Source organism: Maylandia zebra, linkage group LG12, assembly GCF_041146795.1.
Source record: "Maylandia zebra isolate NMK-2024a linkage group LG12, Mzebra_GT3a, whole genome shotgun sequence".
NCBI lineage: Eukaryota > Metazoa > Chordata > Actinopteri > Cichliformes > Cichlidae > Maylandia > Maylandia zebra.
In genome coordinates this window covers 21,223,285-21,246,021 of record NC_135178.1, presented here as the reverse complement: position 1 = coordinate 21,246,021, position 22,737 = coordinate 21,223,285, and the positions used below count along the sequence as shown (strand labels likewise).

The window sequence follows — 22,737 nt, the reverse complement described above, 5'->3', positions numbered from 1 at the left end:
ATAGATAAATTTCCCTTAATATCCAGAAAGCTTTTAAAATGAGGGATAATAAATACAAATGAAAAGGATATTATGTTTCTGAAAAATCCAAGGCCGGAGCCAGTATGAAATTTCATTGTGTATCTGTTACACAGATTAAACCTAAAGTGCACAGCATACTGAAACTGCTTAAAAGTTGTATAGAAATAACATAATTATTCTGTATGATAACTGATGCTCTAGATACAAATAGTTCATATATAGCTGGATTTGACATGAATAGTTGGTTGTTTCTTCTTTTTTGGTGACTTTGTATTTAAATCTGAGGTTAAAGATGTAGTTGATTTACTTTTCCTTACACGTTGATTGTTTTATTATGGGTAGGTGTTACATAAGCTGTAGCTTTGGACTTGCACCCTTTAGGTTTGTCACTTCTTTTTTTAATTATTATTTAGTTTCATGTGTGATATAAATTGAGATAAAGATCAATTTTAGAGTTTCATACAGGCCTCCACATGCTCGACCTTCACTCGTTCTTAGGCCGAGCGTCCGGCTTCAGGAATTTCTTTGAACTTATAAATAGCTCTAAAGACATGCTGCTATTATAGGGGGCTGTAACACTGTTGTGTAGTAATGAACCTCATCAATTGTAACTATAAGTGATAAGATCCCCACTGTTAGATTTACTTTCTCTCTCACAAGCAACCTCACCCGCTCCTCACCTATCTGCCATGCAAACAGCGCTGCAGCAACGGCTGTTTTAACTGCCTTTATTGCCACAGTTCAAAACGTTTATGGTTACAAAAAAGCTTTTCTCTGTCCTCAGGGTGATGAGGTTGAAGATCTTCCTGGGGAGCAAGTGAGCGAGGAACATTTCACGGATGAACATGGAAACATTGTCACAAAAAAGGTCAGCCATTTAAATTGCGTCCAACGAAGTGTTGTGATGTTTTATCATCACAACACTTTCACGGATCTTTTTACGGAACGATTATTAAACTAATAATCATGACAAAGTTGTTCATCGCACATGACACTGCAAAATCCACGCTTTGTTTTCCCCCAGCATATTTCACCGATCCAGTCTTTTTCACTGCCTTTTCCACACTCTCTGCTCTCGCCCATCACTCTCTCCCACCCTTCTGTGTGCGATTGTGTGCGCGTGTGTCTGCGATAGATCGTGCGCAAGGTGGTGCGCAGAGGGAAGGGATCAGGTGAGGAGGGGTTTCAGGAGGTGAGCGTGGAAGGCTCGCTGCAGGACGCCAACGAGCTGGACGCCGATGCTGAGCAGTTCATGAGCTACGCCGTCTTGGGTCGGGACAGCAGCAAGGTGGGCTTCTGATCTGCAGACGAAGCTCTCTGTCTCGCCTGGAGCTTCCGTGATGACCTCGGGTGTGCGGCCAGCCTGCAAAGCCTAAATGCTCTGAATTAGATCAGATGATACATACCCTGTTTCATTTAAATCCATGTAGTATCTGGGGTCTGTGCTGCAGTAAGTTTTAACGTTTCATCTCACTGTGGATTCCCAGGCATCCCCCAACGGTCCTTGTGCAACTTAACCTGCATAAGCACAAGTTTGTTTGTGATCTTGGAAAATAAAGGTTAGGCATTTTCCACTATGTGTCAGGACTAAATTGCAACAGAAGACAGAGGGACGTGTATTTGATTAATTGCCTGATTGCTGACTTCCCATAACATTAATCTCCACCCATATACTTCGCTCTCATGCTCATTATCTGCATGTAAGAGAACAACTGGATCCACTCTGCTCAGGTGCTCTGATTTTTTAAGAGGCTCACAGTAGATCAGTTCATGAGCGTTTCACTGTTTTGGTCATCACTAAACCACAAATGCAGTTCATCTGGGGGGGGGGGGGGGGTTCTTGCACATTAATGAGTGAATGAACTTATAGTGGTTCCTTGCAGTGTTTCTTTCTCCCTGTCAGTTATCTCACTGAGCAACTGAATAAGGTTCATAGTCCTTTAACTGTGAAAGTGTGCCTTAATCAGTCAAAAACCAAGTTGAGGTCAAATATTAATTGCATTGAGTAAGTTGAGGTTCAATACACCAGACGCAGAGATTAACAGGGTTGTTGTGATTGTGTGAAATTTCCTGAAACTGCTGTGTTATGTGGCCTAGCCCATCCATTTGAAGCTTAAGAACGCTTTTCAAAAAGTTCTTTGCAAATTTTATTTGACATTACTCTGAACCACCACCTGGCTTTCCATCTGCCACCCACCACTTCTGTCCTTGCTTGACTGTTTATACATTATTACTTCCTTTTTTTCCTCTTTTTATTTCCTCTTTTGTCCCTCACATTTCTGTTTCACTTCCTGTCTTGTGCTCCCTGTTTGTATGCCCTCGTTTTTTTCGTGTGACACTGTCTGCCTCCTCTGTGGGTTTGTTTCTCTCTCTCTCTCTCTCTCTCTCCTTTGTTTTACCCTCCCTTACTAATATTACCTCAACCTCTTGTTCTGCTCCTGTCATCCAACTTATTCTAAATCCTCGCACCTCTTCTGCGGTCAACCCCCTCCCCCACCCTCTGATGTAGCCCGATACTGTGGATGTGAAGAAAGGTGCTCAGATAGTGAAATGTGCCAGTCTGCGGAGAGTTAAGCAGTGAGGCAGACTGAGTGCTGCGTCCCCGCAGGTAGGGGACTGACCCACAGTGCTTCCTCTGACCTGTGAACAACACCATTTAATCCAGTCTGTCTGGATTAAATGCATCTGAATGTACATTTAATTCAATAATTACTAATGTTATGACATATGGTGTGACGCTGGCGCAGCTAAATGACACCTAAATCTTTAATAGTTCAAATATAAATGACACACATGAACGCATATAAAAAGGAAAAAGATACAGATGTAATTTTTGTGTGTGTGTGCATTAGGGGGAAAAAAGTGCTGTCAGGAAAACTCTAAATGCTTGAAAAATGATTTGGTAGCTCTTGCAAATGTCTGCTGTGTCTAATACAAACTGCAATCGATTTAGATTTGGAGTTTTAGTTAGTACAAATCCAGGTGATGTACACTCACCGGATACTTTGGTAGGTACACCTTGCTAATACTGGCTCGGGCCCCCTTTTGCCTTCTGAACTGCCTTAATTCTTTGGGGCACAGATTCAACAAGATCCTGGAAACATTTCTCAGAGATTTTGGTCCATATTGACATGACAGCATCTCACAGTTGCTGCAGATTTGTTAATTGCTCAGCCATGATGTGAATCTCCTGCTCCACTGAGCTTTGTTATTATCAGCCTTTAGAAGATGGATACCTTGTGATCATAAAGGGATGGAAATGGTCAGAAACAATACTGTGGTAGGATGTGGCATTTAATTAATGCATTTGATACTATGGGGCCCAATGCGTGCCAAGAAAATGTCCCCCATCATTACACCACCAGCAGCAACTGTGATCCATTGATACAAGGCAAGACGTATCTATGTTTTCATGGAGTTTACACCAAATTTTTACCCTGCCATTCAAATCTTGCTGCAGAAATCAAGAAATTTTTCCAAACTTCTATTGTTAGACTCTAGAGAGCCAATGCGAATCACTTTTCTGTTTTTAACTGACAGTAACTAAAAACTACAGCACCCAGAGGGGTCTTCTGCTGCTGTAGTCCACCCGCTTTGAGGTTTGACATGTTGTGTGTTCAGAGATGCTCTTCTGTGTATCTCGGTTGTAACGAGTGGTTATTTGAGACACTGTAGACAACTGATGAACTTGAAACAGTCTGGCCATTCTCCTCTGACCTCTGGCATCAACAAAACATTTTCACACAGAGAACCTAACATTTTTTCAAGCATACTTTGTAAACGTTGCACATGTTTGAATGGGAAGATCAGCAGTTGCTGAAGAACTCAGTCCAGCACATCTGGCATGAATAACCATGCTACGTTCAAAGTCACTTAAATCAACTTTCTTCCTCATTCTAATCCTCAGTTTGAAATTCATTAGGTTTTAGCAACCTTGCCTACATGAATTCCTGCCATGTGATTGGTTCATTAGATATTTGTGCTAACACTATCTAATAAAGTGGCCGGTGAGTGTATGCACTATCTAGAAACAGTTAGTGTTTGGAATTAATCGATATATTAATGACTGATGATCCAATAATGCTTTTTAATGTCATCTTTTTTCTATTTGTTTTTTACCTCTTGAGTTTAGCTTAAATAAACCATAGGAATGATCTCCTGACAAACACTTTGCCGTATTTACATCAGAGTATGAAGTAAAATGTATGAATAATTAAAAATTTCCTATCAAGTCTGTTCTTTCTATGATATATATATATAAAATTGTCCATAAGCAAAAATTGAACACAAATATTATTTCATACATTTGATGGAAAGAGATTGTTAGTGTGGCAGTACATCAACCACACTGTATACTGCTTTAGTTACTTTTGTCAGACATGCTGTGAAACACCGTAAAAAGGCTGGTGCAATGTGCACTCAGCGAAGAGAGATCGTAAAATGACAGCGCCCAAGGTCAAAGCTGTAAGGCATCTTGTGTGGAGAAATGGAGCCACTATAATGTGTGTGCGTGTGCGTGCGTACGTGCGTGTGTGTGTCTTGCCCTCACTAACGTAAATGCCATGACATTCCTGAGCTTGTTGATATTTCCAGTGACTCGCTGCTGAATGTTAAACCACTGCTGGCCCCCATTTGCGTGTAAATCTTTGGCAGAACTAACGTGTCGTTGAGTCTTTGAACGTTACGAGGATCAGCTGAAGGGAACTGAAAAACGTTCAGTCACTATAAAGCAGTATAGTAGCATAACCAGGATTCAAAGGCACTCACATTAGCACTGGCTTGTTGCTGTTTGCATGCCACCTGTGTTGCACGGTAGCAGGACGATCGAGAGGCTTGTAAATCACTGCAGTTCTCTCTCTCTCTCCTCAGAGTTCTCCGCAGGATTCAACCCCTTCACCAAAACCATCCTACATGAACACATGACCAGCAGCAGCTGACGGGAGGAAGACCACACATCAGAAGGCAAACGGATGGAAATGAAGAGAAACCAACTCAAAGACAACCACGGTGGCTATGGCAACTATCAGCACGCACCAGAAGAAAAAGGATACAGATTTTCTTGTAGTTTTTATTACTTTTTTTTTTTTTAAAGAAATGGTGGGAAAAAAATATCTACTACTAGGCTAGAAGCATGATTTCGTATAAAACAAAAACCAGACAGACAAAAAAAATCAAAAACAACAAAAAAAAAAGAAACTAGCAACCAAAACGTGCTTCCTGTTATCTGTATCAGCATGAGTGACTGCTGCCGCATGGCCTGTGTTTAACTACAAATACCGAGGGAATGCAGGGGCGGGTTAAAAGGGTGGGGCGGGATGGGGAGGAGACACCGCTTAATGGGACGGGCATGCAATTTAGGCTACCACCGGCCCATTTTCTAACCCAGTGTTGAAGAGTTTAACTTAAGAAAAAGAGACACTAAAATACTGAGAATTACGTCATCTCTAGGCAACTGTTACCCCCTCCTCCTCCATGCTGCACTCAATCAGCACCACAAACTAGTTTCACACCTGGCCGAGTGGTCTCTAAGTCCAGTAAAGCTACAATTATCGCCCCAGGATATCAGTGTTGTGTACATAATATTGTATGCACTAAAATGCTCTTACGTGACTGTGTGTTACGCGTGTTGTTTCTGTTACTAGATCCCTATGCGATGCAACTGATGCTGCTGTTTCAGGTACATGAGAAATTCCTCCCTGTTTTTTTTTTTCTTGTTTGGTTTCATTTGCTCAGAATCTATATATTATTATTCTATATCTTGAGATCTTTGTGGGTAAAAGAACATACCGTTGTGTCGCTCTGCCTGTTTTAAATCGTTGGATTTGCGTGTGTATGTGCGTGTGTGTGTGTCCGGATGTTTCGTTGTGATTTTCACGCGCTTTCATTGTTTCCGTTCCACATGTCCGACTGTAGAGGAAGATGTTCTTTAAGTCATTTCCTGTACCGTGGGGATTTTTCAGCTTTGGGAGGCGGGTTTACAGCAGGAACCTGCCTCGCCAAACTTTGATCAAAGTGGCTTGCCTTGTGGAGAGGAAGGTAAAGAGATATATATGTACAAGTGAAAGATTATCACAAGAGATTAACCTGCTCTTTCATCCTACTCCTCTGCCTTTTTCTTGTCCCCACTGTGCTGTATCCTCATGAGGTTTGTGTTAATGTCTGAGCTAAAATCCCGATACCTCTGCTTATCACCCAACCTCCATCTCTCATCCCCTAGCCTCTACAGTCAGCCTCTCAGAGTAGATGTAGCAGTCCCGTCCACCTTCCACTGGGATGCGGGATCCCACCTTCAGCTCGTACAGTAGCTGCGTCTGTTTGACCTCATCGCACAGTATATGACACCACCCCACGAGGTGCGCTTACAGACCATCTCACAGCCACCAGAAGATGTCACTCGATGAGGGTAAAGTAGCTGAAACGGAATCATGTAGCACTAGTTTTACTGGATGAAGCGATGTGCGTTGCGTTTAGGGTCGAGGACGTGTTGAGCTTCGATGTTTGTCTCCTTGGCGGTTCTTCAGTGTGTAGCAAAGACAGTCACCAATCACTGTGATGAGAAACTGTAATACTGACCCGTAACTGTGAGCCTGACCCGTCCAGAAGCATGTCTCTTGTTCCGCTCCTTTCTTTAGTCTTCTTGTCACGATTTGCTGTCTTAACTGTACTCCAGAAGTAGAAGCAATAACTGCTTTAAATGGAAAGGATTATTCATGTGTGTGTGTGTGTGTGTGTGTGTGTGTGTGTGTGTGTGTGTGTGTGTGTGTGTGTGTGTGTGTGTGAGCGAGAGAGTGACAGAGGAGGGAGGATTTTAGGATCACAGCTTGCGTTCTTCCTGAACTTTCAGCTTTATTCTACTTCTCACTTTACTCAGAAATGATGTCAGTACATTAGCGTCCTGCATTTTATCCTTTTGCCTCTCTAGAAAAGAAAACTTTAAGTATACTGGTGTGGCTCCATGCCAGCCATTGCATCTGCAAAGTGCCCGCTGTTTGTTTTTGTTACTCATCTGGGAATGTAGGTGTGTTCAGCCTGTTTTTAAACCTTAATAACATTCATATGCACCTTGAAAGAAATCCTGAGTGTGTTTTGCGTGTGTGCGAGTGTGTGAGCGCGTGGTGTGATTTAAATATCACATACTCAGTCCTGGATATTGGGACAAGTTAAAGTTGTGATAATATCACAGGAAGTAATATTGCAAATGGACAAAGACTATATGTGTAATTCTAAATCACATATTTTTAAAGGTTTATTTACCTCAATAAGTGTGCCATCTCACATTATATCAATAACCAATACATGCATTTCTTTCAAATGTTGCGTCAGACATTGAATGCTTTTATTATAGACAAATATGTAAGTCACAAAAATGTTGCAATAAGCACCCATAAATAAGTGTTTAGTATGGCTTCTCACAGCCATGAGATGATGAATGTAAAGTCTTGGTATACTGTGAGTCTTGTTATGACGTAGTCATCCGTGTTGGCTCTATACTTCAGTAGATAATAGGGTATTCACTCTATTGTTTCAGCTCAATGTCTGCTGTTGATTATCATAAATATGGCTTCATTCTCATTTCATCACAAACATGCACAGATGGTGGTAGATTTTAAAGAGCAAAGCCTCGAATTTTTAAAAAAAAATCTTTTTTGACATGTTAACAAATATCCCTTCATGAGGTATTATTGTTATTTTATTAGCTTAATAAAGGTCAGATGTAAAAAAAAAAAAAAAAAAGTTGTGCCCCCTTATATCAATCACAGCATATGATTTGCTCTTTAAGGGCTCATATGTTTAGATTGTTTTCTGCTGATGTCAGGCTCAGAGCCAGATGGGAACTGGTTAAAGAAGATAGACGGAGTTATGGGGGAGGCTTGGTGGCTTCGAAGGCTAGTCTTCAAGAGGACATGCATTTTCCCTCAACACAGCCCACCCCCTGACATTTTTATGCCCTTTTACCAAATATGAGACTGAGCCAATCTTAAGACTTCCACGTGGTGACCGTTTGGACGTGGTCAGACGGGAGTCCGACTAAGTGAGAGCGAGAGAGAGTCGAGGTTACATCAGAAAAAAAGCACTGCACTGAGGGACTACTGAGATGATGCCATGCACCAAGTTCATGCAAAAATATTAACTGTTGCAAAAACTAGAGAACACATGTATATTCCTTTAGAATGGATTGAAGACATTATTAATGCAATAGCATATTACTCAATACTAAGGAATGCAACTGCGCACATGCACAGAAAATGTTTTTAACATAAAAGGCTATATATATGAGATATATGAAAATATATATATAAATATATATATTTATTTAGAATGCTATGCACCCTTACTTGTCAACTGGGATTCTAGTTATGTTATGGATGTACTTTTAGCATCATACAGCTGTAGCTACCAAGAGACTGTTGAGTTCTGGGTAATGCCTGCAAAATGGGGATAAATAGGGTTCTTGTGGGTATTTTAACTTGTTTTGTCTGCTTTTTTATTGTTATGGAGAGTCAATCATGGATTTAAAATATGTAAAAGCCTTTTAATCCAATCAAATCCGAAGACATCTACTGACAATTTACTCTGTACACCAGCTCAACATTTACAAAATTAATAAAGAAATGAAATGTCTTTGTGTATATTGTGTGTGATTTTCTGTGTGGCACGTCATCCATGACAGTCATCACAAGTCAGTTTTATAAACATGCTGAAATTTCAGGTGTGTAGCTGTGCATGCTGTATGAAGATGATCTTGACTTGCTGGACCTTTACAAAGAACAAAAAAAAGGGAGGAAGGGAAGATGCTCATTTGAAACGCCACAGAGGAAGTAAAGTAAACGAACAAATGGAAGCAACACTTACACCGGCTTGTGGAAACAATTTTATAAATCTTTTTTTTTTCTCTTTTTGTGACACATCACATATGTTTTAAAATCTCCCAGTATGTATTAGAGTTGATTTTGACATTTGATGGTCACGTTTGAGGCTTGTAGAGGATCGGTTCTGCAACTTCCTGATCTTAGGTTCCTCAAACCTTTAAGCTAAAGGTTTAAATTTTAAGGCTTCTCGGTTGTGGAATCATCTGCTAACACCTTTTCTTCTCATTAAAAAACAAGAAAAAATGCATTTACTTCGGAATTGTCCTTCAATCCCGCAACTTAGCAAAGAAACAATTTTGCAGGAATAATAGTATTTTTTCACAAACAAGGTGACTCCCATTATTATTATTTACTTTGGGCATCTATTCCTGAAGACCGCTTTATTGATTTTCACGCTCATTAGCTCATCAGAACTGCGCAACATCTATTTTAGTCTCATATAAAACATTTCCATGCATGTTTGCACGTGTTTCAATAAATCAGTACACGTATTTCCATTTTTTCAAGCAAAATATAGAAGAGAAGCGAAAAAGAAACGAGTGCTGACCCAGGAATTGCACAGGACAGTATGTATGTTATCATCTTATTAATGTGTCTATTGTCTGTAAATAATGCTGTTCGACTTGTGTTGAAAAAACACCTTTTTTTTAAAAAACAAACAAAAAAACAAAACGTCTTATTATGTTGTTTTTATTATGACAGTTATAGCCGGTGAAGTTTTGAACATCGCAGAGTGCGCAGTCCTTTAGTGCCAGCAGGGGGCGCAGTTGGCTGTTTTTTGTGCACCTCTGGAGCCTTCTCTCCTGCAGCCTGCTGTGTTGTTTTGTGTGCATGTTGAGGCAGGCAGAGTGAGAGCGGAGGAACGTGTGCTCAGGTCCTTTTAAACAAAGATCCTGGACACTAGTTCGTGTGTGTGAGTGCTTGATGTAATGTGACTGTTTTAGGTCCAGCCTTCCACTGTTTGCACTTATGAAAACGAGGTATTTATTTTTATTTATCCGACAGTAGTCATTTAGTTGAGTCAAAGCCATACCCGAAACCCCGGCTCGGCGTGGCTTTATAAAACCAAGACTTTGTGCTTGTTTGATGTTAATTAGTTAGTTAGTATTAGTTTATTGTAGTTGGGAGAAGATGTCCACCGATTGCCAGAAGACCACCGCTAAGGCCATCCCGTCGATCAGGAGGGTGACGATCAACGACGCGGAGCACATGCCCCACGACTACTCCACCACCCCGGGAGGGACTCTGTTCAGCACGACCCCCGGCGGTACGCAGTGTTGCTATTTGTCATATTCATTCAAGAGTGCCGAGGAGATCTGCTCTGACTCCCGGACACACATGACTTGTACTCTTATCCACTTTGGAGCCGTTCTCTCTGTCTGCAGCTTAGGCTAACTCCATGAGGTCTGCTGTAGCTCTGCTAAGCTAACCGCTAAAGCTAGCGAGCAAGTGTTTACTTGAAAAGAGGAAATGCAAAGAAATGCGGACTCTGAAGTAATGAAGGAACAGGTTGTTTAGACATGACGGTCTTAATTAAGATAGTGAGAGTCTGTCTGTAGCTTAGCTGCAGTCTAAAGTTTGGTTTCTACGCACTGCTGTCACACGGTCAGCCAGCAGAGCTGCTCCACCTTTGGTTTACTGTAGAGATCATTTAAATTCCTCTAGAGGTCCCTGCTTCTGAGGGCTGTCCACCTAAACCTGCTGCAGACACGAGGTTTAACTCAGTAAAGGTAATCTAAAGGTTAGAGTAACACTGTGTAATTACACTAAAAGGTGTCACTTCATCCTTTTTCCAGGGTTTTGTGCGTCACAGTGTTAATAACTACCTTATAAAAGTAACACTGGGTCATTATTAAACGGATATAACTATTTTTAAAAACCAGTATCAAACTGCTGCGATGATTTATTTTCATATTGTGATGTATTCCCTTAATTGGTCAGGACACATTTCTTTTAAGGGAGATTATAAAGAATAGTATAGTAAAAATATATTTATATCAATGCAGGTAGCATATTTAGCAAAAACGTTTTTTTTTAATATAGCACATTTCATTACATGTAACCTCAATGTGGTTAACAAAGATATTATTATATATATATTTCTACACTTCATATAAAATAAGGTATTAGCACTAATGTTTCTGGCATATTACAGGTATTGTAAGCACACAGGTGGTGTGCAAGCATACGTTGTGGTGTACAAAAAGTGACAGCGTGCAGTGAGCTATGTTTAGTCTGGTTCAGTACATGTGGATCTGACTCAAGTGGATGAGTTAAAGAGTCTGATAGCAGCAGACAGCAAGATTAAATAAATCATTTGCTGAAAAAAAGAAGACACAATCATACCTGTGCAGGTTTATGAGGCTTTATGGCAGTGAAAACAGCATAAACAAAACAACAGCACCTGTTAAGTGTAAGCCCAGGTAAATAAAGAGGATTCTGAATATGTGCACAGTTGTAGTTGATCTCAGATCAGCAGGCAACTTGTTCCAAAGAGCAGGACCCCAGTAATGAGAGCAACCTCAGACTGAGGTCTGACTCTGGGAATAGTTACAAGATCTGCACCAGATGAGCAGGGCATGAACCGGTGAGAGATTTGTGAGATAACAGAAGGATTTAAAAAGCAATTCTATATTGTACTGGAAGCCAATGAAGGGTTTTCAGTACTGGGTGTAATGTGGTCAGATTTCTGTGTAGCTGTAAGGAATCTGGTTGAATGACCTGAAGCTGTCATGTTGATGATTTGGGCAGTCCTGAAAATAGAGAACTTGTTAGGCGAATGTGCAAATATAACATACTGCCTTAAAAAGGGCACATGTTCCTTTTGCACCAAATGTTAAAACTGTGTTTATTAACTGTACACTTTGCTGTTCACAAAGCTTTTCGTCACGAAGCTTTTCTTCAAGTTTAGTTGCGTTAAATCAGAAAGTAAGTCAGTTGGTTCGTTATCACAACTGGAAGCCATCACATCACTGCCAAGGAGTGTGTGTGTGTTGTGTTCATTCAGACTGGCTCATTGTGCGACAGTATACATAATATACAACAGCTGAAGCGTTACAGATCATAACAACAGCCGTAAGAGAGCAGCAGCACAATTAGTAATAACATTGCCACATATATGCTGCAACGTCCTTCTAGTTACTGCGTGAAGATCAGGTACAGACAGCAAGATTTTGAAGAAATGCCTGTTTTCATATTGTAATCACGTCTATCGTGGCACACAGGTCAAGTTAAAATACAGGAATTTGATGAAGCAGCTGATCCCAGTCAGTGCGAGTGTGGCCTCAGTGCTCTGTTTGATCTCTCAATGCTGCGCATCTGATAATCATCCTTCATTTTTCCCACCTACGAACACAAAAGGTACCAGGATCATCTACGAACGCAAGTTCCTGCTGGACTGTCGCAGTTCTCCGTTGGCCAGGACCCCTCCTGCCAACCTGCCAGTCATTCCAGGAGTGACCAGCCCTGCCTCCAAGGACACCAGCAAGAAGACTCAAAATGGAGAACTACTGAACAACAACACCGCTGCTCCGAACAGTAGCGCTGCTGGTATGTTCACACCTATACACACATCACAGGATGGATGTTGCACTTAAAGTCCATCCATCTATTTTCTGCATTATGATGTAGAACCCATGCAAGCAATACAGCAATGAAGCCTACAAATCATCATCCATCTCCACCCTACATTTATTGTTTACTTATTTTTCTTTTCAAAGGTGATGACGCACAGTTTGAAATGGACATCTAGGTGAAGCCCAACAAAGTGCTGTGAAGACAGGGGTACCGTCTCCTCCCCTACCACCACCTACTCCATGTAGACAGAGGATCTTATCTCTGACGGCCTCATTTTTTGGATCTGTAATTACACTTTCACTGTCTGCCTCAAGGTTTCGGCCTGGTTTGTGTGTAACAAAAAGTGTGCCTTCAGGTAGTGGCTGCGAGTTTAAAACGAACACTGAGAAGTGCTTAACACCAACAATGCCTCAAACAAGTCAGTGAAAATGAGAATCGAATTGTCCGAATTTCTAACCATTCCAGAACGGTTTTCACTCGATGTGCTTTTATTTCAGTGCATTTCGCACAACCTCTCTTTAGATACGGTCTTCCAGTATTGCTCTCATAAACGAGCGCTTCACCTGAAGTGTAAAGAATGTAAAACAGAAATTTGTTGATGACATTTTGAATCAGATATTTCGCTATTTTAGGGTGATTTTAAAAAAGAAATTAAAGCAAACACCATTCAGACTTTATCTCTGCGTCATGTGTTCACTGAGTCTTTCTGTCAAATCCGTTGTTTGTTTTTTTAACTTGAATGGCGCCATCTGAACTTAAATAATGCTTTTGTTTCGTGTCAGCGGTTTAGATGTTTAAGTGAAAAGCTAATGTACATTTCAAAGTGACAAGTCTTGCAGCCTGCTGCACCTCCTGCGTCGCTCTGGTTCAGAGGAATTCCACGTGGAGCTCGCAGGAGGCTGATAACCTCAGTCAGTGGGCTGTTTACAGAGAGGTCAATATGCAACTGTACAACACATCAGGCAGGAACTCCTTCCTTCCATTCAACATTTACGATTCCACTTCTGTCACTGGCTCACTTCACTGTGAAGTGCTTATGAATAAAAGTGCCGGAATAGATGGTGTTTCACTGAACTTCTCATTGTTTGATCTAAAAGATGTTTCACATTTTTAAATTCTTGCATCCAGTAATGTGCGAAGTTTAAAGCCAACACTCATTTCTTTAAGTTTTGATTCCAGACTTTCTTATAACGTTTTAAAATGCTCTTGAACAAAGAACCAGTTTTAATTTGTGTCTTTTGGCACTTTGTTAAAAGCTTTTGTTACTAAAACAGATTTCAGTTGTCTCGATGAAAAATCCCAAAGATAACACAGTTTAACAGCCTGTGTTAACATTGTATTTTTTGCACCAACAAAGTTATTCCAAAAGAGCTGAAAATTTAGTATTTCTCTGCGTGGTGTCCAGAGCTTTAAAGAAATTTGATAAAACTGAACACGTAAAGGACAAAACAAGAAGTGTCAGCCCTAAAAAAAATATTTTTTACAACAAATAAACAGTATCTGAAAGTAATGTTCCCAAGAAATAGATAATCTAGCAAAAACCTGACGCAGAGATGTATCTGACCCTGCAGTTAATCCATCTACCGTCCACTGAAGCCTCATCGGGAATGATCTCAGCGGAAGGCGGCTGTGAAGAAGCCATTATTTAAGAAGGGAAGTGGAGGAAAGGCTGTGGTACAAGAAGTGGACTGAAGATCAGTGTCAACAGGGGTGACAGAGTGATAAATACAGATTTCTTGGTTCAAATCGTCATCACTGTGTACAAAGGAGGACAGGAGAGTCCAACACTGAGTGTCTACAGCCATCTGTGAAACAGGGTGGAGGCTCTGTCATGGGTTTTGGAGTTATGTGTGGTGTTGGAAATCTCATCAAAACAAATCATTCTGAACACAGAAAAGTCCTGTCAGATTTTTTTGATACATTATGGAGTAAAATCAATGCCATATAGAGAAACACACTGTGATACACAATCAGTCACTGACTGACCACAGAGCCCAGACCTCAATAAAACTGAAGCAGTGTGGGATCTCGACAGAGAATATAAAAGAAGAGCTTTGAATGTCTTTCAAGAAGCCTGGAGAGATATTCCTGAAGACTAAAGAAATAACAAGAAAGCTGCCAAAAAGGGTTCGGGCTGTGTCAAAGAATAAAGGTGCTCATAACAAATATTGACTTTCAAATTCGTTAGAATTCAGTTTTTTGCTGCTGGATTTGTATGTGTGTTTGCATGTAGCCTTAATGCAAAAATCACTGCAACTGTTTCCCACTGTCCTCGCCAAATATGAAGAAATAAGGGGTGGTGCAAGACTTTTGCACAGTGCTGTAGCAATGAAACACTCTTTCGTTATGAATACTCTTGCATGTGCGGAACTGCACAAATGCGTTTCTACTTTCAGCCTGTGGTGTAAGCGGCTCTGTAGAGAATCATCATTAGAATAAATATAAATAAAGCTCAAATCATTGAGTGGATTAAAAAATGGATGCGCTCCGGGTTCATTTGTAGTGAGTACAAACAAAAGGTCCTGATTGCAAAACTTACCTCTGCAAAAAAAAAAAAAAAAAAAAAAAAAAAAAAACAGGAAAGAAAAGAAAAGAAAAACACGTGGACAAATCCTGAAATACTACTCGGTCTGGTCTTGTCTTGGGTGGATGTGTGGTTGAATAGTTTCAGCTGATCACTTCCAGTCCGGCCTGTCTTTCCTCCACAGTAGCGTCACCCTTCAGGTGCAGTCTTTCCACTCCCTCCCATGAATGATCTCCTTGTCACCTTAGCTTCCTGGCTGTCCAACCCCCTCCTCACCAGGATAAACAAGTAGTACTACTGCCTTTTCTCACCCACCGGTCCATCCTTCAGTGTGGTTTGTGTTGTTCCACCCAGCGTGCCCGGCCAGGGAGGACGACGCTAATGACCTCTGATGATGTGTGCACTTTAACAGGACCAAGATGTGGATTGGGGAGGTGAGAAAGGCCAATATACTAAGTTGCTGGCTGCTAGCAACGGATTAAGAGGTGGATGCACATTCTGCCTTTTATTTGTTAACCCAAACAGATCTGTCATCCGAGGAACATTAAGAACAAAGTGTGCCCGTTTAGCTGTGTAGCTACTGCTGGTAGATTTAATGGAAGTGGCAACAAATGAAATGCTATTTAAAGCTTACACCAGATAAACTGGTGGTGCTGATATATATTTGTTTAATTTTTACAAATAAATTAGGCGTGATTTATTTTTAACTAAATAAATACATTTTCATTTAACTTTGAATTAGGAAAAAAACCTTTGTGACTGTGTATGAGCCTTTTTTAATGTTTAATAAAGGGTTTGTTAAAAATGTTCACCTTATAAATAAAAATATATAAGAACGGGTGAAGAAAAATATTTTAAAACAACATAAAACAGCACACTTCCGTCAAAATAAAAAAAATTTAATATACGTTTCATATTTTATGTACAGAATTTACATGATAATGCATAAATAACACAAAAGATAGAAAAACATTAGTTTATCACCCAGTATGGATGCAATATATATACTTTGAGTCATTTCATCTCAATAACATTGATATTTTAGTATTCATTTATACATCGAAGCAATTAAAAAAACATCTGAGTTAAAGTTTATGGTCGGTTAATGTTCAGTTAATAGACCACAAACAAAGCAGGTTTGTGTGTTTAGGTGTAAGCTGGGGTGGTGATGGGTTGGGGCTTCAGTGGCACCCGCAATCCTCAACAATCATGTCCTCGTGATGCCGCAGAGTCAAATCATCGCTCTCAAAGTACAGCATGGAGAGGGGGCTGAGGCGCGTTGGCACGCAGGACGGGCAGGTCACTCTTTCTGGGTGGTGATGTTTCAAGAGGCTCTGAAAATGAAATAATTTACATGAATAAATGAGCAACTATAGGATTTTTTATTTTGAGGTTTAGAAATAGTTCAGTGAAACTCTTTAATCTGCTTACCTGCATGTATGCATGGTTGGTGGGACTGAAAGACTCGTCCAGGGGTGTAGGGCACTCTCCCTCACAGCGATATGCGTTGTAGCGCTTCGGATGCACAATCCACTCATCCCAGCCGATGTGGTCAAAGTCCACCCACATGTCTACCTTTCGGCACAGCGGTCTCTGGACCTGCTCTGCTGCTGCTGATGGTGCTGGAGCCACAGTAGGTGCAAGTACACCAGCTACTCGCATCCTTTCCATTCTGTTCCTTTTGTGGCGCCGACTTTGAATGTCGCTGCCCTCTTTGTCCATGGACACATACTTGGAGTTCTCCACAGTGTGAATGAGACTGTACGCTGCATGGCCCTCCTTATGTTTGGAGAAGATCACCATCATGACCTGGTTTGTGGTTGGATGGCGGATTTTTCTCTGCCTCAGTCCTAAAGTTGTGAACAGAGACTTTCTGGTTTTTTCCACTCCATCCCCAGCACCACTCCCATACTGAGTCTCAGGCTCTCCCGAAGCCTCTCGGCTCTGCACTTCGTCTCCCTGGTATAGCCAGTATTTTAAAAGACTGGTCACATTGAACACCTTCCAGGAGGACTTTGTGCTGCTGGGCGATGTGCCAAAGCTCCCTAAGAAAAGACGCTCCTCCTGGCACGATGTGTCATCCAGGTCACAGCTCTGCTTCCGGGAGTGATATAAATCCACAGTGGCACGCTCAGAGGCAGAGAAAGCTGGTAGTCTGATCTGCAGCTCTGCCAGCTGGACAAGCTCACTGGTAGAGATGGATGACATGTCAAATGTGACGGTCCACTTTTCGCCCTCTTGATGGCAGCCTGAAAATGAGACACGCAAGTGAGACTTCAGATTGACACACTGCAGTCTGGGATGAATCTGGACAAACCAGATCTGTGGACAAATGTCAAAACACTGGAGTGAGAGGGTGAACAGGACAGGATGTGTATTGGACCCCCCTGTGCAAGGACGTCTGAGGGCTAATATACAACCTCCCCACATAAAACAGGGCAAGCCTTTAAAGTTCGAATAAGCACTTTGACACTTGCTGGGTCGTAAAAGGGAGGGTCTGATAGTACAGACAATCGACCAGTCAATGAGCTCCTGGAGGATTCAGTGCACAGAGAAACCAACTCATACATTAAATAGCAAATTTAACAACCAATGAGCAACATGAAAAACATAATTCAGCTGTTTACTCACCTCTGGCCATCAGGCTTTTGACAGAATCAAAACTGTGCACTGACAGGCTGTCGCTTTGTGCAGTAACATCGCTGACAGCTACAGATGAGGAGGAATCAGCACTTCTGAAGGAGCGATACAGCTGGATCATGTACAGAGGGTATCCTCTGCGATGATCGGTTGACAGATTTCTGAATGCCAAACTGCTCTCGAGTCCCGTGTGATATCTGTGGCCCCGGGCAGAAGAAACCACTCCAAAAGCACAGATGAAGACTATGAGGACTTCCATTTCAGCTGAAACTCACAAAGTGAACACCGGAATGAGAAGAGAGAGAAGCAGAGATCTCCTCCTTTACTCCAGCTGCTCTCAGGCACAAATGATGCTCTGAGCAGACGGAGCTCCAGGCAGGCCTTTTATAGCCGCCAGCTGCCCTTTGATGACCCCTGGCCACTCCAGGCATCCGAACAGCCCCTCTGATCATCAGAGCACATCAGAGGGCCAGAAAAAACAGAAGAAGAAAGCATTTATCCAAGGTCATTGTCCCATCAAATGAACTGTTCTTTCAGAAATCAATTTAAAAACAATTAAAATCTTGCACAGCAACTCGCACCTTTCTATTTCCTTAATGCAAATAAAGTTTATAAGAATAAAATGACTAATATAAAATGACAACTCAATGTTGAAATGTAAAAACATGTTTTATTTATTAACAAGCTGCAAGAAACATTTGTCTTAATTGCTTCCAACGAGTTAGGATTATAAATATGTTTATAAAATAGTACACAGACACACACTGTGTGATTTCAGTTCTAGTACGGATTAGTTTATAATTTATAGAAGCTGTAAAAATGTGCTGACTCAGAGAGACAGCTCCAAAGACATAAACAGTAAACTACAGTTTAAGAGGTAACGTTCATAACTGCAAAGTGTGTTTCAAAAGTAACCAATAGTACAAGGTTTTAAAGTAACACATTCATATCCAAAAAAAATGTCAGGGTTTCACATTATATGGTCCGGAAGCTCATCAAAAAGAGGTCTGTGTATTAATTTATATAAAGACTTTATATGGAGGTCTGACTGGTCTGACTGGTTTCATCTGTTTCCCACTGTGCTGCTGCTGATGGCTCCTCTCATAAAGCATCAAAGAAGTTCTTCACCTGTGGACAAACAGGCATACTAGGATCACAGCATATCAGAAACATCATCCATACAAAAACATGTCAGCTGACTGGCTCAAACACCCTCACATGCCCCACCCCAGGGTGGAAGATTGTGATTCGCAACATCAGAGCAGTGCCCTCGTGTGGTTAACTCTGGCACAGCACCTTTTAGGAATAAATGCCATTCAGTAGGTATTCAAGCACACCTTTGTGATAAACTGTTCCTGCACCTCTGGGTCACTCTTAAATTCCACGCTGGCATCAAGTTTTAAGACGGGTATCTGCTTCAGCTTCTCAAAATGGATTCTGAAAGGAGAGAACAAAGCTGTATTATTATGACATTAACAGCAGACCACACACTGCTGCACCGTCAGCTGTTCACAGCAAACAGCTGCAAGGAACCTGAACACAAGCACTGTGCCACCACCAGAAAGTTTAGACCAGCTAGATATCACTACTTTGTGTAGCTTCTCTTTTTTACTTGTAAGCATAATGGAGAGGGAGACTAACGGGATAGCGGGCTATCTCCAGCTTAAAGTCAGAGTTCTCAGTATCACAAAGGCGAGTCTCTTTTTACCTGGCTACATCGCCATGCTAACCTACACTGAGCACATACCACAACATTCAGAGTTTCTCATTAAAATCACCTGGAAGTGCCACAATTTTCACTTATTTGTTTCTTTACAGCTTTGAGTGCAATGCAGAGTGCTGGGGGAACATGTTTTACCTTAGTAACAAGGTGGAGCTAACTGTGCATGACAACTGGTAACTGGATGCAAGTATTCTGTTGGTCATGCAGAAAATGTATAAAGGTCTTTACGCTTGACTCTAATTTACTTTTGCAGCTAATAGAACGCAGGACATGTTTATTTAATAGACCAAATTAACTTCACCTTATGTTCCAGAGCTCTAATGTGTCTTTTGTTCCATTTTTCTCCCCTCACCTCTTGTGGGAGATGACCGTGCTTCCCTGAGCCTGGTTGTGCCAGAGATTTCTTCCTGTTAAAAGGAAGTTTTTTCTTTCCACCATCACCAAGTGCCTGCTCATAGTCTGATTGTTGAAATTTTCTCTCTATTATTGTAGGGTCTTTACCTTACAATACAAAGTGCCTCAAGACGACTGTTGTGATTTGGCATTATATTATAATTATTATTATATTTAAAAAACTGAATGATCACCTTAAAAACAAGAGTGCCCTCAGCATTAAAATATATCTATTAACTCATATTAAAAAATAAAAAATTCTTAACACTGTGTTAATTCACCAGATTAACGATTTTCTGCAGCATTAAAGTCTTGTCTTATTTGTCACATTTTACTGTTATTTTTGTAACACTATTTTATGAATATCATCTGATAACATCCGTGATTGGAGTAAGTGCCACTTATAGGGCTCTTTCTGTGTGGAAGAGGAATCACATGATGCCTGAAACAGCCTGGCTTTGTTGAACTTCTTTCGTAGTACACCCCTCTGGTTAGGCGTGCGCCATAAATTACAATGGCAATAAATCACATAATCCAGAAAATCTGGGGTTAAACCTTAAATTATGTCACCAAGCCCCAGGCCCTTCTTCATTGTACAGTTGACCCCCGGTATTTGCAGGGTTGAGACCCCCTGTAAAAAGGCTTATAAGACCAAATATACCTTAAAGTATCACCCCAAAACAGCCAACAGCACTGGAAAAAGTCAAAAGATAATCAGAGCTGTGTAATCTTATTCTCACTCACTCGGTCGTTTTCTCAACCAGCCACCTCTCATGTTGAGAGTGCAACTTATCCAGATAATCCAGCTTCACGCCCTCCTCTTCTGCTCTTCCCCGACGCTGCAGGCGCTCCATGCATTTCTAAAAGACATGCAAAACTGTTTGTGTGACACTAAATTACCTTCCACTCAGAGCACAAAATACTGAATTTCATGTGCCATACCTCTGGTGGGGCGCTGAGGTAAATTATGCCCTCTAGCTCCACCTGGTGTCCAAACTGCTCCACCAGGAGGGAATGCCAGTCCTGGTAGACAGCCCATTCTGTAGTGTTGATACATCCCAGCTCAAACATGTTCAGAGCAAAGATATATCTGAGAAAACATAATACAGGAGAATTAATTTTCATTATATCCTTGTCAAAATTTTGCTTATTTTGTTGAAAATACTTCTGGTAAATGTGACTCACTCACCTATCGCTGTAGACTGAACGCTCATACACCTGGACAGGTGTTCCCTTTGACTGGAGGAGGCGTGCAGGTGGAGGCTGCAGCTGTGTTCTGAGCCGGCTCATGCAGGAATACGTCTGGAACGTGTATGACCAGCGCTGAGGGTCCTGGTACATCATCTGCAGCAGGTTGCTGACTGTGGTCTGTGGGGGCACACCTTGGCCCTGTCAAAGACACGAGCAGACAAATGTAAGCTGCATTATCCTGCCTTCCTTTAATTTGTGTAACAAAAAAGATGAAGATGTGAATATACCCACCTTTGAGGTCTCACTTTCAATGTTCTGCCACTTGCTGACAGGTTCTGCCACCACCTCCCAGTCTGCACAAGCTGACTGCAGGAGTTTCGCAAAGGTCGATTTTCCAACAGCTGTTATTAAAAAGCAGGTAATGCAGGAGATCAGCACAGAGACATACAACAGGAGATTCGTCTAACTGGGACAATCTGTAAACTCTTACCGATGTTGCCCTCGATAGAAACTCTCCTCACCCGAGCTTTTGCATCCGCAGCTGAACCTGACAAACACCTCGAAGAAAATAAAGTGAGGCTTCCTCTCTTATTTGCCATAGCTCTCAGTACGGCTGTGTATCCACCTCTCATCAGGGAGTCAGAGCTCTTCCACTGGATGCATGTCAATCTTCTGACCTGTGTGAAACCTGCTCGCTGATTATATATGCTGAACAGAGCGTACCGACAAGGCGCAGACATCCCGACAGGTAGTACAACTATACCGGAAAATCACATTAACCCGCAGGTCATTCGGTGGGTAAATGAGTTACAGAACCTGTTATGAAAGTTTGCATCAAGTTAAGACAGACGTTAGCTGAAAGCCCCACGTGAGGTAAGCTCGAGGAGCGTTCATCAGTAACCACAGGAGAGCTAATGTTATAGCGGTGTGGATGCTAACACCGCTATAATGTTGAATTAATGGTCAACGTCCGTTTAATTCGGGTCAGGGAAAAAACCAAAAACGACTATTACCGGCTCAAAACACATGCTACAAACAGTAGCGTTAGCAACGAAAACCACTTCCGGCTCACGTTGTGTACTTTCGCAATAAAAGCATTTCAATATTTTGCTTAGCATAAACAACGAGGTTTGTGTAAACTGACAGCACAGTTTGAGGTGGTGACTACTTATAAATGCAGTTATATTTAGTTATTACAAATATTTTTTAAAAATATTAAATGAGTATATAAATGTACATTCTCATGTGACAACGCGAGTGTTTATTTATTTATTTATTTATTTATTTATTCTTTATTTATTTTTCACACAGTGAAATTTTCATACGCATTTCAACCTCGGTGCTTAGCGTTTTTTGGGGGATTTGGGGTTTTTTTGGGCGGTGGGGGTACTTACATTCGTCATGTTCGTGAGGTTTGTTTTTATTTTAAATATGTATATTGTAGGTTTTCTTAGTTTTCTGTTTACATGTACTGAGAGATTTGCACTGGTGTAATCTCGCTAAATGGCCAAGAAATTCCCAGTTTACGAGATTTAAGTTTAAGTTTCCTGTCCAGTTAGCGTAATCCGGTAGTTTGTATTCAGTGTGTCTACAATAAAGTAAAACAAACAAACAATCAAAAAAAAAAAAAATCAAAATTAAAGATAATTATAAAATAAATAAACTATCCTGTGTTCGTGTGCCTTTGTAGAAAAACTTGTTTGATTTCATCAGCACAGGGTATGAGGGCGCCAGCATTAAACTCAAACTAAACAAAGATGGTTACATAGGTCTCGATGCATGTATAGGCTATTAAAAGG

At 41.1% G+C, this 22,737-nt stretch overlaps 4 protein-coding genes across 7 annotated transcripts in view; 2 read left to right on the top strand and 2 right to left on the bottom strand.

The window, feature by feature from the left end:
- The window catches only part of ank1a (ankyrin 1, erythrocytic a), an 87,022-nt gene extending 78,379 nt beyond the window's left edge, over positions 1-8,643 (top strand). For 3 of the 4 annotated variants that reach the window (XM_012917267.4, XM_076890868.1, XM_012917266.3), the window contains 4 exons: positions 806-889; positions 1,157-1,309; positions 2,531-2,629; positions 4,891-8,643. In XM_012917267.4, the coding sequence (XP_012772721.1) occupies positions 806-889; positions 1,157-1,309; positions 2,531-2,602 (309 nt within the window). In that variant the 3' untranslated portion in view covers positions 2,603-2,629; positions 4,891-8,643. The remainder of the gene's footprint in view (positions 1-805; positions 890-1,156; positions 1,310-2,530; positions 2,630-4,890) is intronic. The other variant, XM_076890869.1, reaches the window with a different exon arrangement.
- Positions 8,644-9,706: 1,063 nt separating this feature from the next.
- Positions 9,707-13,144, top strand: eif4ebp1 (eukaryotic translation initiation factor 4E binding protein 1). The gene is made up of 4 exons (XM_076890867.1): positions 9,707-9,871; positions 9,989-10,158; positions 12,252-12,440; positions 12,611-13,144. Exons 2-4 carry the CDS (start codon positions 10,023-10,025, stop codon positions 12,640-12,642), a joined length of 357 nt encoding a protein of 118 aa, XP_076746982.1. The 5' UTR covers positions 9,707-9,871; positions 9,989-10,022; the 3' UTR covers positions 12,643-13,144.
- Positions 13,145-15,923: 2,779 nt separating this feature from the next.
- Positions 15,924-18,212, bottom strand: spaw (southpaw). The gene is made up of 3 exons (XM_004544727.3): positions 17,623-18,212; positions 16,423-17,240; positions 15,924-16,325 (listed from the first exon to the last, which is right to left on the bottom strand). Exons 1-3 carry the CDS (start codon positions 17,888-17,890, stop codon positions 16,173-16,175), a joined length of 1,239 nt encoding a protein of 412 aa, XP_004544784.1. The 5' UTR covers positions 17,891-18,212; the 3' UTR covers positions 15,924-16,172.
- Positions 18,213-18,281: 69 nt separating this feature from the next.
- Positions 18,282-22,019, bottom strand: dguok (deoxyguanosine kinase). The gene is made up of 7 exons (XM_004544616.5): positions 21,429-22,019; positions 21,230-21,339; positions 20,937-21,136; positions 20,690-20,837; positions 20,492-20,607; positions 18,969-19,068; positions 18,282-18,759 (listed from the first exon to the last, which is right to left on the bottom strand). Exons 1-7 carry the CDS (start codon positions 21,676-21,678, stop codon positions 18,733-18,735), a joined length of 951 nt encoding a protein of 316 aa, XP_004544673.2. The 5' UTR covers positions 21,679-22,019; the 3' UTR covers positions 18,282-18,732.
- Positions 22,020-22,737: the final 718 nt, after the last annotated feature.

Excerpts from the sequence above, each read along its gene's own strand:
- eif4ebp1 (XM_076890867.1), top strand. The coding sequence starts at position 10,023 with ATGTCCACCGATTGCCAGAAGACCACCGCTAAGGCCATCCCGTCGATC. Across the intron at positions 10,159-12,251 it reads GTTCAGCACGACCCCCGGCG|GTACCAGGATCATCTACGAA; the intron begins GTACGCAGTGTT and ends CGAACACAAAAG. Across the intron at positions 12,441-12,610 it reads TCCGAACAGTAGCGCTGCTG|GTGATGACGCACAGTTTGAA; the intron begins GTATGTTCACAC and ends TTCTTTTCAAAG.
- spaw (XM_004544727.3), bottom strand. The coding sequence starts at position 17,890 with ATGGAAGTCCTCATAGTCTTCATCTGTGCTTTTGGAGTGGTTTCTTCT. Across the intron at positions 17,241-17,622 it reads CAAAAGCCTGATGGCCAGAG|GCTGCCATCAAGAGGGCGAA; the intron begins GTGAGTAAACAG and ends TCTCATTTTCAG. Across the intron at positions 16,326-16,422 it reads CCAACCATGCATACATGCAG|AGCCTCTTGAAACATCACCA; the intron begins GTAAGCAGATTA and ends TTTCATTTTCAG.
- dguok (XM_004544616.5), bottom strand. The coding sequence starts at position 21,678 with ATGTCTGCGCCTTGTCGGTACGCTCTGTTCAGCATATATAATCAGCGA. Across the intron at positions 21,137-21,229 it reads TTGAAAGTGAGACCTCAAAG|GGCCAAGGTGTGCCCCCACA; the intron begins GTGGGTATATTC and ends TGTCTTTGACAG. Across the intron at positions 20,608-20,689 it reads ACCTCAGCGCCCCACCAGAG|AAATGCATGGAGCGCCTGCA; the intron begins GTATGGCACATG and ends CATGTCTTTTAG.